Below are 12,648 nucleotides of genomic sequence, written 5' to 3'. Positions count from 1 at the left end.
TCTGCCTTCGCAATTTTAGGTTCTGACGGCGTACTCCGTACAAACGCTTCATCTCCTGAGAAGTGAGGAAAGCATTCCAGCCCAAAATCACACTAAGACATCACGCACTAAACCCCCTTGGAATGGTTCCACGGGCCAGAGCAGAGCCTCATTGACGTTGGAAGTTCCATGAGGCTGACACAAGCCAAGACAACCCCAGCCGGCACTAAGAGAGAACAAAGGAAACGGGAAGACGTTTATGGAGAGACGTTCAGGTACTCAACCTACCTAATCTCAACGACATCTTGTCACTCATCACTCTTGCGTGAGGAGTTAAAGGGGGGGGAAGCTCTCGGGCAAACTGCCGTTCCATTACTGACTATCTATAGTTGGACCATAATGTCCAAGCCAGAAAGCCAAAAGAAAGGTAATCAAACTCTCGAGGTCGTTCAGACAACTCTTGCTCGTCTCCCTCTTCCCAGTCATACCTCCCCAAAAAAGAACACAACGCGTGAAAACAAACTCCCGTCATCACATCATGTAAAAATCTTACTTTCTCTCCCGCTGTTCAAGCCATTGATAGCATTTTCTTTTCTGACACCCTTTTCTCCGTCCCCCTGGCACCCGTTGCAGCCGTTTCCACGATTTTCAAGAACACTCCCCATCTCTTCTTCCAAGCGCCTCGTCTGGCATGAAATTCGAAAAAAACAAAAACAAAAAGCAAAAACAACAAACGGCCTAAGCCAGCAACATCACAAGAGTAGAGGAAGAAAAAAGTAACAAAAGAAAACCAGTCGTCCTTGTCGTAGAGGTATCCTCTCCTCCGAGTGAACCAATCCGTATATGCTGATGCTCGGGGTTAATACGAAGATGAAGTAGAAGCAAAAAGACACTGCCAAAAAATTTGGACAAAAGGAAACGTGTCTTTCTCTCATGACAGCGTGAATGCCGTGACACGAGTATCGGATAGCCGCCGGGAATATTGTGTGAAAACCCAAGCGTCGACCTCGTTTTAAATCAGAAACAAAAACTCCAGCAAATCGACACGCTTCATCGCTCTATTAGACGCGACCTCGACCCGTCGTCGTCGTCGTCATCGTCTTCGAAATGACAAATGTTCCCGCCACCCCACCTTGCTTCATATTCTGCTCATGTGGTCTGAAGACTGCTGTCGCTGGTTGTTGCGCTCCGGTATGCTTCCGTTGTCAAGTGATTGCTTCTTGACCCGCAGATGATGATACGAAAGTAGAATTGCCGCTCCCTAGGAAAGTGAAAACAATGGCCGTGCCCATTAAAATCCTGGAAAGCACCTTTCACGCCGTCATTTGGTTTCCCGTTCTGATGTTCCGATGTACCTAGTCCTGTAGCCTTGAGGTTGTGGTTGCTGTGTTGGTCGCGCCTAATATTTTGTTGATTTGCTTCGGAAATTCCGGTGGTCGTCAAGTCGAGAGAACGTGCCCAAGTCACCCTAAGATCGTGTAGGCCGTTAAAGTGTTGCCGCAATGGGCTTTAGTCCTGAGCTGTGCTGTTACTTCCAGCCCCTCTTGATATGCGGAAGACTTCATGATGCCTCGCGCTGGCCAAACCATCTGTCCCAGGTTCACTTCGTCTCAAATCAATGCATTTGTCCTCTTGCGAGTGCTTCCGCTTTCCCGCCCGACCCAGGTAATCCGCGTGTGTCGGTAGGCAGGTAATTTGGGAACCCCTGAGAGTTCTGCACCGGCGTTTGACTGGCGCTTACAGGCCGGAAAACCTGATCAAAGCCGCTCCGCGAGATGTTGTCGTACGGTGTGGGAATGTACTGGTTTTGGTTGAGTGGCACACTAGGGTTCGCAAAGTGTCCTTGTCCGGTTCCGGGTTGCTGCGGTGTGAACGAGTAGACGGAAGCGCCACCAGGTGCTGCTGAGCTCCCTTGCCATGGCTGTGAATAGATCCCGGCATTGTTGGTAGTTGAGTACTCCGTAGGTGAAGTGTACAGGGACGTGCGACGGTGCGGATCGTGTGTCGTCGGTACAAGGTCTTGAAGTGGCATGCCAGACTGGTGGATGTTGTTGGTTTCCACAAAATGGTGCTCGGGATGCATGTTTGAGGAAAGCATCTGTGTCGAGTATTGCTGTTGGCCGCGCATCGGCATGTCGCTCATGTAAGGGCCTCCGTGCAACGGCCCTGTTGGGCTATGATCGCTGGTCGAGTTATGCAAGAGATCGTGCTGTGGTCCCGTCTTCGATGGCGATACGCTAGATGTGATTGAGGGATGTTCGTCCTCTTCCTTGACAAAGCCATTGTCTTCATTGTCCGAGGGATAATTCTCTGAAAATTTGTCCTCCGACATGACGAAAACCTGAGCATCCCCGTCTAGAACTGTTAGCAGCGAGTCTGTCGGTGTGACAAAGTTTGCGCTTACCAACTTCACCGTTCTTGTACCTCTCCTCCATCTTGGCAACCTTGAAAATCTCATCTAGATACGGCTTCTTCTTGGCATTTGTTTTGTTCTCTTTATCCGCAAAGAAAGCCGACATTGCTTCAGTCGTCGCTTCTTCGAGCTTTAAAATGCTCAAGTTCATTTTGCGGATGGCCGGGTGTTGCTTCTCAGGTGGTTCCACGATCATTCGAAGTATGTGACACAGAAGGTGGACTCGCTCTGTCCTAATCGTTAGTAGGTGCATCTAGAAAAGGTGCTTGCTAAAAGGAGATATTACCTCGCTTATAGAGATGATCAGGCTCCTTATGTCTGACCTTCTCTTCTTTCGTAGGTCCCCATGGCTTGGGCCACCAGTCGGGGGCCTTTTCGTCTTGGCCAGTATAGGGGTGATTCGTCTGCTTCTTAGGCTCAACCACCTTGACCCAAGCCTTGGCGATGAGCTTGCAGGCTGTCTGCTGGCAGTTTTTGAATCGTTGCTCGTAGAGATTCCACAAGTCCTTCTCGTCGCCCACTTTCAATGTCTTCTTGGAGCTCGATGCAACCACAATCGCAACGTCGTCATCGTCGTTGGTAGGTCTCCGGTAGCCGCCGCCCATACCTGCTCTGTGCCTCTTGCGCGTCTTGTAGCTTCCATCCTCGTCATAGATATCGCCGCCAAGTCGACGACGATCGTGTCGATGACCATAGCTGCCACCAAATGCTTGTTGATAGCCATCACCATCAAGGCTGAATTCGGAATCATCATGAACAGGGGTGGCAACTGCGTTGTGGGGGTTAGTAACCATATAGTACGGCACAGTTTGGATAACCCACCAGGACGCACACCACTCCCGTGGTTGACGTTATTCACATGACGAACGAAGTTCTTCAAGTTGAAGAATTTGCTGTAAGCGTTGGGTTGTCTCTCCGGCGTATTCATGAACATCTGTGTAGAGCCATCATCCAACACGGCTACCATGAAGAATCTCTTGGCTGGAATGTTGCAGTGATCACGGAGGGCCTTCTCGATATCCTACTGACTGTAAGTGATCTACGCCAGACGTCGATAGCGTTGCGCCTACTCACCATCGGAGGTCTGCGAGCGTCGCGAGCTTCGTGGTATCTACCATCCTCGGGAGGTGGATGGTCAATTGGAAATCGTTCAGGGGGCCATTGCCGAGGGTAAGGCTCCCGATTGTAGTCGCGGACCATGGCCACGGCACAATTAGATCAGAGAGCAAACCGACAGGAAGAAGAGTGCGTCCACTTGTTAAGGCAGGAGAACCGAGTCGTCGTATGAGTTTTAAGAGGCTATCGTAAGCGATTTTGGTGTGTAACGCTGCCAACCAAATACAGAAGGTGATGGGACGAATACGATGTGTAACTACACAATGGTTAGACAACATTGAGGTGCTGATATCTGCATTCGAATATCCTACAATATGTGGTAGAGGGTGGGACTTCTGAGAGATGATTGTTGTGGAACAGAAGTAGGTGTGTAGGAAAGGACCACAAAAGTCAGACCTCAATGTGATCCCGGCGTGATCAAGCCTAGCACAAGGCAAGATTGTACTGTTTTGGGGGATATTCAAGCCTGATGGCCACGGGATGTTGTTGGAGGTTGGCTGTGATATGTCGAAATGACTGCGCGAGGGTAGACGGAGTAAAGAGCCAGACTCGCCCCGACGTTTGTTTAGCGGGTGGCTCAGTAGATATTCCAAAGTCCGGCCGAAGAATACCAGCCAGATTGGGATCCAGAGCAGACCAACAGAATAGGAGCGGGATGCTGCGTCGGATCGTAAGTGTTGGCTAGACAAATAGCTTCCGAGCGTGGATCTTGCTTGGTGCAGTGAAATTGCTAGACGCTGTTTCGTGGCTAAAGAGACGAAATTGACGTTCCAAGTGAAAGATACGACAAAGCAGGGGGTTTGTGATCCGTCAGGGGCGTTACGGGGTTTTGGGGGGGAAAAGGTCGGCGGAGAGAGCGGGACCGGGTGGTTCAAACAAATCTATCAGTTCGCGAGACTGGGCGCCAGGGCGGACCTCAAAGTCCTCTTTGTTTTCAAGACGGCTTGAGACATCGGGGGGAGAGCCTCTCCACTGGTTCGCGGTTTTGTCTTAGAGCGCAACTCTCCACACAATGTCTCGGGGAGGGAAGGGTGATGTGTAGAATGGACTGTAGACCAAGAAAAAGGTGATGCTGGGAAGTAGGAAGGGGGGAGAGAGTAAAGCAGCCAACAAGAACGCGTTTGCGATGCTTCCAAGGCCGACACGAGGAAAATGGATACGGCTGTCTTCGGAAGAGAATCAGATGAGAAGGAAAGAGCCAATGACCACGAACTGGAGCAGTGGAGGGTGAAGGCCCTAGATGAGTTCGAGGCTCGCGGGCTGAGGTGGATCTTGGAGGAAGGATGGACCTGCAAGGCGGAGGCGAGTCGAGCTTGTCGACGGGTCCCGTACCTCTCGTAATGATCTGAGTTAGGGCTTTTTAGTGTATCTCGATTGTTGCCGTGGTATGTGACAGCCAGCTGAGGAGTGCGGGCGAGAAGCAGTGTCCCGCAAGCGAGGGGGGGTTTGAGCAGAGAGGCCGCGCAGACAACTTGAGGTCGAGGGGCAGCGAGACCGGCATCCGCAGTTGTGGAAACATGAACGAGCAGAAAAGTAGGAAGTCAGACCAGGAGGTACCCTGGTCTAGTCAGCGTGAGCTTCTACCCTCCTTCAGCTCTTGGCTGGACTGCAAGTTGAAAGAACCAGGGACTGGTGAGCCGCAGTAATATGGAGAGGACGTGTCCGTCTGAGTGCCATATGAAAAGGCAAAGAAAAACGGATGAGCATACACGCCTGAAGCAGAACAGCAAGTCTTTCCGGCGCGGGACTGACGACAGTGGAGTAAAGAAGGGGGGCGGGATAGAATAAAAAGGCTTTCTCAGGTAAGCCTTTAGATGTGGACGTGGTGGAATGTGGTCAGGGTATCCGTACGGATACTTGTGAAGCTGTGCAAGGGGAGAGAGTAGGACTAGGTTGAACCTCCACTTTCTTCCCTCCCTGGTCCGCAGCCTGATAAGGTGTGGCAGGTGCCAGCCAGGAGGAAGAGTGTGCTCGAGAGTCAAGAGTTCCCGTACGGATACACCACCATCCCATCCAATGCCGCAGCTCGACATCCCAACAGGTGGTCTGCAGGAGACCACAGTTCACACCCACCCCTCCCGAGGCAACCCCCCCAGCTCATCCATGGTGTTTGCACTACTGTGAACAGACCAAGTAGAGCATGTACTATACCAGACATGGGCGGTACGCATCTTCGTGCATACAAGGCCTGTACCAGACCAAACACAGCCAGATGTGGTCGAACGGAGACCCTAGTCGTAGTCCTCCCGGCCAGAAACCCACCATGTGCTGTCACTGAATGCGAGAGTTGCGGAGGGCGATCCTCGTAGCCCTGGTCATCCTCCCCAGGCACCCCCGCTGCCAACCGTCTGCAGACTGAGCAAAACTGCTGCAATGGCCCGCAAGTTGAAGGCTCTGATCGGCCAGAGCCCGGAGTATCTGGATTTGCAGATGTCTCTTCATTTCTCTGGTTTCCACTCACCTCAAATAAGTCGACGAGGTTGGCCTCTCAAGGTCTGAGTTTGCAACAGATGAGGGCAGATTGGCCACGGGGACCACAAGGCGATGGACAGATTCCATCCTGTGGCAACGTTTAGCAACTCGAACACCTGTTTGGTGCGAGATTCGCGAGCCGGTGCCAAATTCGTCGAGGCGTTTACCGCTCTGTCCATTCTCAGTTGAACTGAGTAGCCGGCTGTTGCGAGAGGTAAGGCCAGACAAAAAATCATAATTTGTGTGAGTGCATGAAGGTGTGGGAGACAGCCCATGTCGAAGAGCAGGGGTCGAAGTGAGACAGCGGTGGGCCGGGCTGAACGGCGCATCGGTCGGCAAAAGCCTTGCTAGTTATACGGGTCTCCATTGATTACATGGCATTGGCTGCATCTCTGGACGGCCATTGCATCATTCGAGCCCGCGCTGTTCGTCTCAGGGCTTTCTTTTCCTCTCGTAATGTTGTTGCACGCTAAATAAACCTTGAAAGACTTCCTGGAGCACCCTAATTACTTTTGAAAAGCTTTATTAAGTATTAGAATTATCAGGTAACTGATGGCATGGAGACTGCAACCCAAGCAGGGAATAATGAATGTCCATTCAGGCTTTTCGGTTCGGAAAGCTAGGACTGCTAGTAAGAAATAGGGCGAGGATATTCTGCTAGCAGCTCCCGCTATTCTGCCACTAAGTGTAGCTGCGGCCGCTATACGACCGCCGGTCTCGGGTATATATATAAGCTAGGCTCTCTATAATTAGTATTTAAATAAATTAGACTAATTAGAGGCCGTTAATTAACTTATAATTAATTAAATTATTTTAGTAAAAAGTATAGTAATTAACGAATTAGCCTAATTCGACGTAATTAACGAAGTAGCCTAATTAATTACTTAATTAACTACTTAATTAACTACTTAATTAACTACTTAATTAACTATTAATTACTCTATATAGCCTATAGCCCGTAATTTAATAACTTTTTTTATTTTAGCCTCGTACTCTACTTTAGCCTCGTACTTATTAATAAGTTTATTTATCTCGCTTTTTATTATAAAATTAATATTATAAACGTAATCCCTATTAGCTAGATCTTATAATATATCTAACTATATAAAATTATTAATTAATTAGGACTATAACTTTATAAGTATTAATAGCTAAGGAGCCCTTATAAAATTAATTATATTATTATTAATTACGTTAATTACCTTATTAATAATAGCCCGCTAGTACCTCTATTATATTTTTATACTAAGCTCGTACGTATTAAAATTATATATAATCTCGAGGCCTCGTTAAGTAGAAGTAGCTTTACTTAGCGCTAGAGGTATTATTAATAATAATAGCGCTAATATAAGTATTATTTTTACGTATTTAGTAGCTTTTTTATATTCGAACGCAAAGGGCTCTTATTTAAAAGAGGTATTTTAATTAATAGCTAGCTTTTTTAACTTACTTATTATAATTATTATAATACTTATTATAAAGCCCTATAAATAACCCTTACTTCGGACTTATAAAGGATCGAATAGGGGAATAGAAGTACTATTATTAATAATAAGCTCTAAGTATTACTAAAACTAATATAAATAGATCTTTTTTAATAATATTAAAGTACTATCCTTAATATATTACTAAAGGACATAATAATAAAATAGCCTATAAGTAGTTCGAATTAAGTAGTATACGCACTTTTTTAATGGCTTTTTTAATAAACCTAAATTTAGTTATTTACTTAGTATACTAAGTTTTTATAAAAGTCGCTTAAGGGTATTATAATATATATATAAACGCACTTTTTTTTAAAAATAATCCTATAATAATACTTAATACCTTAGCTTAGTAACGGGTTTAGTAAGTACTAATTATAATTACTTAACTTATTTAAAAAATAACTAATTTATTAAATACGGCTTTAAAGTTACTTATATAATAATAAACTTATATTTTAATACTTATATATAAGGATTTAATAATTAATATAGTTAAGTAACCGAAATACTTAATTTAGTTAACTTAAATAAATACGAGTTTTTTATACTATAGCTTAAGCTAAGTATTAATAACGTAATTAACTACTACTATAAGGTACTTAGTAATTTAAAATTTGAATAATTAGTTATAATATATAGTTATTAATTAGCTATAAAAGAGATTATTTTAATTTATAAGGAATTACTAAAAGTAAGGGTTATATATAATTACGCTAGTCTCGTTTCTTATAACTAGGCCGAAATAACGCCGGGTCTAGGCTAGTATATTAAGGTTAACGTACTAATAATAAAATATATATAGTACTATTTTAAATTAGGTATTATTATTAAGGGTATTAAGTAGAGTAATTTTACGATTTATATACGTAATTTATAAAAAGGGAATTTCGTAAGCCCGGAGTAATATTAATAGCTAGTTAATAGCCTAACTATAGTTAGCTTCTTTTTTACTAAATAAAAAGTAACTTATAATTTAAAAAGCATAATTATTATTAGTTATTCTATAAATATTAAATAACGGTATATTAAATCGGTTAGTTTTATATATAAAATCTATTAATAAAATATCCGGATATTATTAAAATAGGGAAATCGTAGTAATAAGTATAATAAATAAGCTTATAATATAGCCCGCGTTATTATGTTAGAAACGGTATTAGTACTTTATTAAATTACGTAATTAGTTAAATAACTACTTAATAAGGGTCCTACTACCTAATTCGTTATAATAATAAGTAGCTAATATATTAAGTATATTACGGGCGATAATATTATTATAATCGCTACTTTTTAACTATAAACTTAAAAAGATTTAAATAGGTTAAATACTCTTATTTTATTAATTAATAATTTAGTCCTTTTTATTATATAATAGCGCGTAATAATAATATATAAAAGCGTTAATATTACTAAATAGGTAGTTATAATAGTTATAAAAGTCGCTAATAACGGGATAAAAGAGCTAATTATTACTTAAAAAGCTAATAATAATTTATTAATAATAGTTTATAAATAAAGTTAAGGATTTATAATACTTATTTAAGTAGGTTAACTTTATAAAACATTATTACTTTTAATTATAATACGGGTTATAAATATAATAATAAATAATAATAATTAATACTCTAATAAAAGGCTTATATTAAATAATTCGGACTACGAAGCTAGCCTCGTAAATAGCCTCGTTAAATACTACTCTAGCCTTAAATAGGCTAAAAAAGCGCTAGTTATAAAATAAGTAATTATACTCTACGTAACTATAATTATTATAATTAATAGTATATTAATAAATAAAAGAATCGTTAACTTCGTAATTATTCTCTTTTTATAGTATATTAACGTTAAGAATAGCTTTAATTAACGGCAGTAGCGATAGCGAGGTTAACGAAGTAGTAGTTATAAGTAGGTAGGTAGGTAGGTAGGTAGGTAAGTGGGTAGGTAGGTAGGTAAGTGGGTGGGTATGGGCAGCTGGGCTCCGTAGTCGGAGGTAGGGCCTGCCGCAGCCACACTTGGTGGCAGAATAGCGGGAGCTGCTGGCAGAATATCCTCGCCCAAGAAATATCGAACGGTGGGTCGTTATCGAATGAGGGAGAGAGTGAAAACCATTGGTACAAGTCGTGTTGGACTCAAGACCGAAGATGCTAGACGCGTCGAGATATAACAATGACATGCTGCCACATCGCCTGTTTCGAGTAATCAGGGCTCTCGACTATTGTACGGCTGGCGTGCTGTCTAACTCTAGCGAGACGACAAAAAGCAACTAGAGTGACTCGCGGGTTGTTGTGAGTAGCCTTCGGGAAGCTTCATTCTGGAGATCTGTGAGTTAGGAGGACTGTGCCATTCAAGATCGCCGCTTGGTCACGGATCGAGGTGCCTACATGACAATAACTGTCCAGTCTATTCAACATAAGTTTTGACCAAGCGCTCTCTTAGCTCAAAGCTCTCTCCAAAGATCAATGGCAGGGATTCGGCCGTTCCCTACCAGTAGTAGCCATCATCGTCGTTTTGGCATTCCGAAGTCTCGCAGGAACGGAAATGTCCCCCAAATAGCCATGTTGAGTTCGCCGCTAAGCTCGCTATGCCAGCGCGGGTGCGTTTTGTGTGGCTTTCAAAAGTAAGTAGTGTTTGTAGCATCCATTTCTAGCGCTTAGGTTCGCCCTTGCTTCCAGACGGGGTTGAGCGGGGGCCTTAGGAGGCAGAGGCCGGTGTATGACTCCGTTGCGTTGACTTGAAGGCGCTTCACGAAAATTTTGACAGTTCAGGGCCACCTGCGGGAAGCGGTACGGCGCGGAAGTTAGTACGTTGGCATGGCAAGCAAACAAATTTTGATGGGGATTCGGTGCCCCATCGGAACATGCGGGGAATGCTTCTTATTCGTCGCTAACCGTGGTAGAATGGCAAGGTGCATGTCCATTCAGACGGTTTGTTTGCTCTTGCCAGGAGAAGGCCGCGGGCAGGGAGAATGGAAGAGGGTCGAGCATGGCTGGTTGCTGGATTGCCAGCAAGAAGGCCCCTCCGCTGGCCGTGCTCAATGGGACGTCGTCAGACGGGTGGTTAGGGCATGCTATAAGGCCGGGGCCGCAAGATGGGATGAAGCCTGCATAGGGAGCGGATCAGAACCAAGCATGGCGCGGTCGGGGATGGGTTCCGAACGGGGGGTGACCTGTTTGGCGTCCTGCCCTGGCGTCTTGTCGCATGCCAGAGGCGTCTGATCCTTGACTGGAGGTGTTTGTAGTTTGTACGTCCGCTTGTGAGATTGTCAGCTCCATCCGGTAGGCATTCAGGCATGCGGAGTAATACTGTATGGATGGCTATGATGGCCAAGATTGACAACTTAGCGTTGCAGTACAGTTGCGACCGTACGCAGCTAACGGCGAAGAACTGCGAAGCTATCGCCGTTGTTCGTCCAGCGCGGCTGAAGAGATGTCGACGTCAGCGAGGCAACAGACAAGGCAACGAGGACAAAGGACGGTTGGAAGGGAACGCGGTTATCGTTCAACGGCTCCATTCCAGGGTTCAAGAGGTAGGTATCGGTATGTGCTGGAGGCGGCGCAGGAATGCAGTAAACGTTGAAGCCAAGAAACGCATGTTTGCTCCCTCTACGAAGAGGTACAGGGAAAGTGGTTGGTAGGTGGGTGATTAGCAGCGGGCCTGGGCCGGGCTTCCAGAGTGCGCGGAGCAGTGCGTGGGACAAAGGAACGTGGGCAGCGGAAAGTCGGGGTGCAATGTTCCCGCACAGTACCCGTAGGCGATGGCAGGTTGAGCCGGCGATGGACTGTAGGTACGGAGTACGGAGTAGACTATATTCGTAGGCCGTAGTTTGGAGCCAGAGGCGTCGGTGGGCAAGCTTCGATTGATGCTGAATGGACGGGTGACCGAAGGGGAGGGAGTGTGAGTCGAGAAAAGAAAACTGCTGGAGACCGATCACGAAGTTCGGGTAAAATGGCGGGGATGAGGATTGGACGGAATTAGACTGGACTGGATTGGACTAGATGGATTGCATTGCATTTTGGGGGGAAAGCGGCAACGGAGTGGTGATTGACAGAACCGTCAGCCAACCCAGACGGGAACGTCTACCTCAAACTTCCATGCCAGGTGAACCGAGAGGTACGTACCGCAGGAGCACGTTCCGGGTGGGAACAGGGTGCGGCCGCCCATCTACCTACCTAGGTAAACACTCCACTTATTGGTAAGGACAGGCGCGCCGCACGGAGTTTCGGAGCCAAATACAAAGTCCAAAGTATCTCGGAATGCACCACAACTCACCCATGGACCAGTCCACCACTACTGCCCGCTCTTGCACCGTCGTACTGTACCAAGCCGCGAGGTAGGGTAGCGTCCGTACGAACCTTGTCACCTTGCCGGGATAAGCTATCCGCACCTCCCTCCTTCTCTCTCTCACGCTCTGTACGCGATTCCCTTCCGTCAGTAGCAGGCATGGGCGCACTGAGCGCAATGTCAGGCCCAGGGGACAGTCTGGCATGCCGCATGCCGTACGCCCCCAGGCCGAACCAGGATTAGAACTGCAAACCAAGACCAGGACCAAGACCAACGGCTTTCCAACTTCAAAATGGTTCCTCCTCTCTGTGTGATTACCTATCGTTCTGGCATGCGGACGGGAGTGTGGGGGACTCGCACGGCAGACAAACGACGTTAAGTCCGGATTTTGTTGCCTACCTGCACCGTCTATCTGAGGCGTCGGGGATAACTTCGGGTCTTGGTAGGGTGCCTTAACCAATTAGCAGATTCGGGCGATACATGCTGCATGCACAGATACAGATTCGTGTAATCGACAATGCAGTGTGTTTAAGCTTCTCCCCTGAGATCAGCGTCATTCCTCCCTTGGTTCATGTTTGGGCGAGCCATTACCCTTGGTGATAGGCTTGAGTATCCGTGCTCGCTTCCTCAGAGGTTCGAGGGACTTTTGCCAACGCCAACAATAAGCATGAACCGTGGTACCTGCTTGACGCGGGTGCAGACTTGGACCCTTTGCTTTCCTCATTCTTTTCGTCCATTCCCGAAAGACTGCTCGGTACTGAAGTATGTACCTATGGTCCGCTAGTTCTTGCTTGCTGCATTGGTGAAAACACTGGTAAATCAATGTTCCCTCCCGCCGGCCTGTGGAAGTTTTCGGACGGGGTCCTCGGCATCGGTACGGGCTTGAAGTAGACTATGTGCTAG

General features: G+C 46.1%; 4 protein-coding genes across 4 annotated transcripts; 1 reads left to right on the top strand and 3 right to left on the bottom strand.

Moving 5' to 3' along the window:
• Positions 1-1,117: 1,117 nt before the first annotated feature.
• Positions 1,118-3,592, bottom strand: CLUP02_03818 (uncharacterized protein; the record flags this gene model as incomplete). The annotated part of the gene is made up of 8 exons (XM_049282835.1): positions 1,118-1,240; positions 1,297-1,447; positions 1,512-1,538; positions 1,641-2,334; positions 2,384-2,645; positions 2,716-3,161; positions 3,215-3,413; positions 3,467-3,592. The coding sequence occupies 8 exons, from the start codon at positions 3,590-3,592 to the stop codon at positions 1,118-1,120; spliced, it is 2,028 nt and encodes a 675-aa protein (XP_049139978.1).
• A 223-nt stretch (positions 3,593-3,815) lies between these two features.
• On the bottom strand, positions 3,816-6,389 carry CLUP02_03817 (uncharacterized protein; the record flags this gene model as incomplete). Its single annotated transcript, XM_049282834.1, has 12 exons — positions 3,816-3,843; positions 3,905-4,216; positions 4,332-4,451; positions 4,518-4,674; positions 4,722-4,979; positions 5,032-5,066; positions 5,116-5,221; positions 5,331-5,554; positions 5,635-5,776; positions 5,841-5,926; positions 5,970-6,296; positions 6,355-6,389. The coding sequence occupies 12 exons, from the start codon at positions 6,387-6,389 to the stop codon at positions 3,816-3,818; spliced, it is 1,830 nt and encodes a 609-aa protein (XP_049139977.1).
• A 3,948-nt stretch (positions 6,390-10,337) lies between these two features.
• CLUP02_03816 (uncharacterized protein) lies at positions 10,338-11,625 on the bottom strand (the record flags this gene model as incomplete). The annotated part of the gene is made up of 5 exons (XM_049282833.1): positions 10,338-10,564; positions 10,621-10,714; positions 10,768-10,882; positions 10,917-11,455; positions 11,527-11,625. 5 exons carry the CDS (start codon positions 11,623-11,625, stop codon positions 10,338-10,340), a joined length of 1,074 nt encoding a protein of 357 aa, XP_049139976.1.
• Positions 11,626-11,717: 92 nt separating this feature from the next.
• CLUP02_03815 (uncharacterized protein) lies at positions 11,718-12,636 on the top strand (the record flags this gene model as incomplete). Its single annotated transcript, XM_049282832.1, has 5 exons — positions 11,718-11,794; positions 11,903-12,055; positions 12,126-12,192; positions 12,247-12,312; positions 12,379-12,636. 5 exons carry the CDS (start codon positions 11,718-11,720, stop codon positions 12,634-12,636), a joined length of 621 nt encoding a protein of 206 aa, XP_049139975.1.
• Positions 12,637-12,648: the final 12 nt, after the last annotated feature.

This window comes from Colletotrichum lupini, chromosome 2 (genome assembly GCF_023278565.1).
Source record: "Colletotrichum lupini chromosome 2, complete sequence".
NCBI classification, from domain to species: domain Eukaryota; kingdom Fungi; phylum Ascomycota; class Sordariomycetes; order Glomerellales; family Glomerellaceae; genus Colletotrichum; species Colletotrichum lupini.
This window is presented reverse-complemented; position numbering and strand designations above follow the sequence as displayed.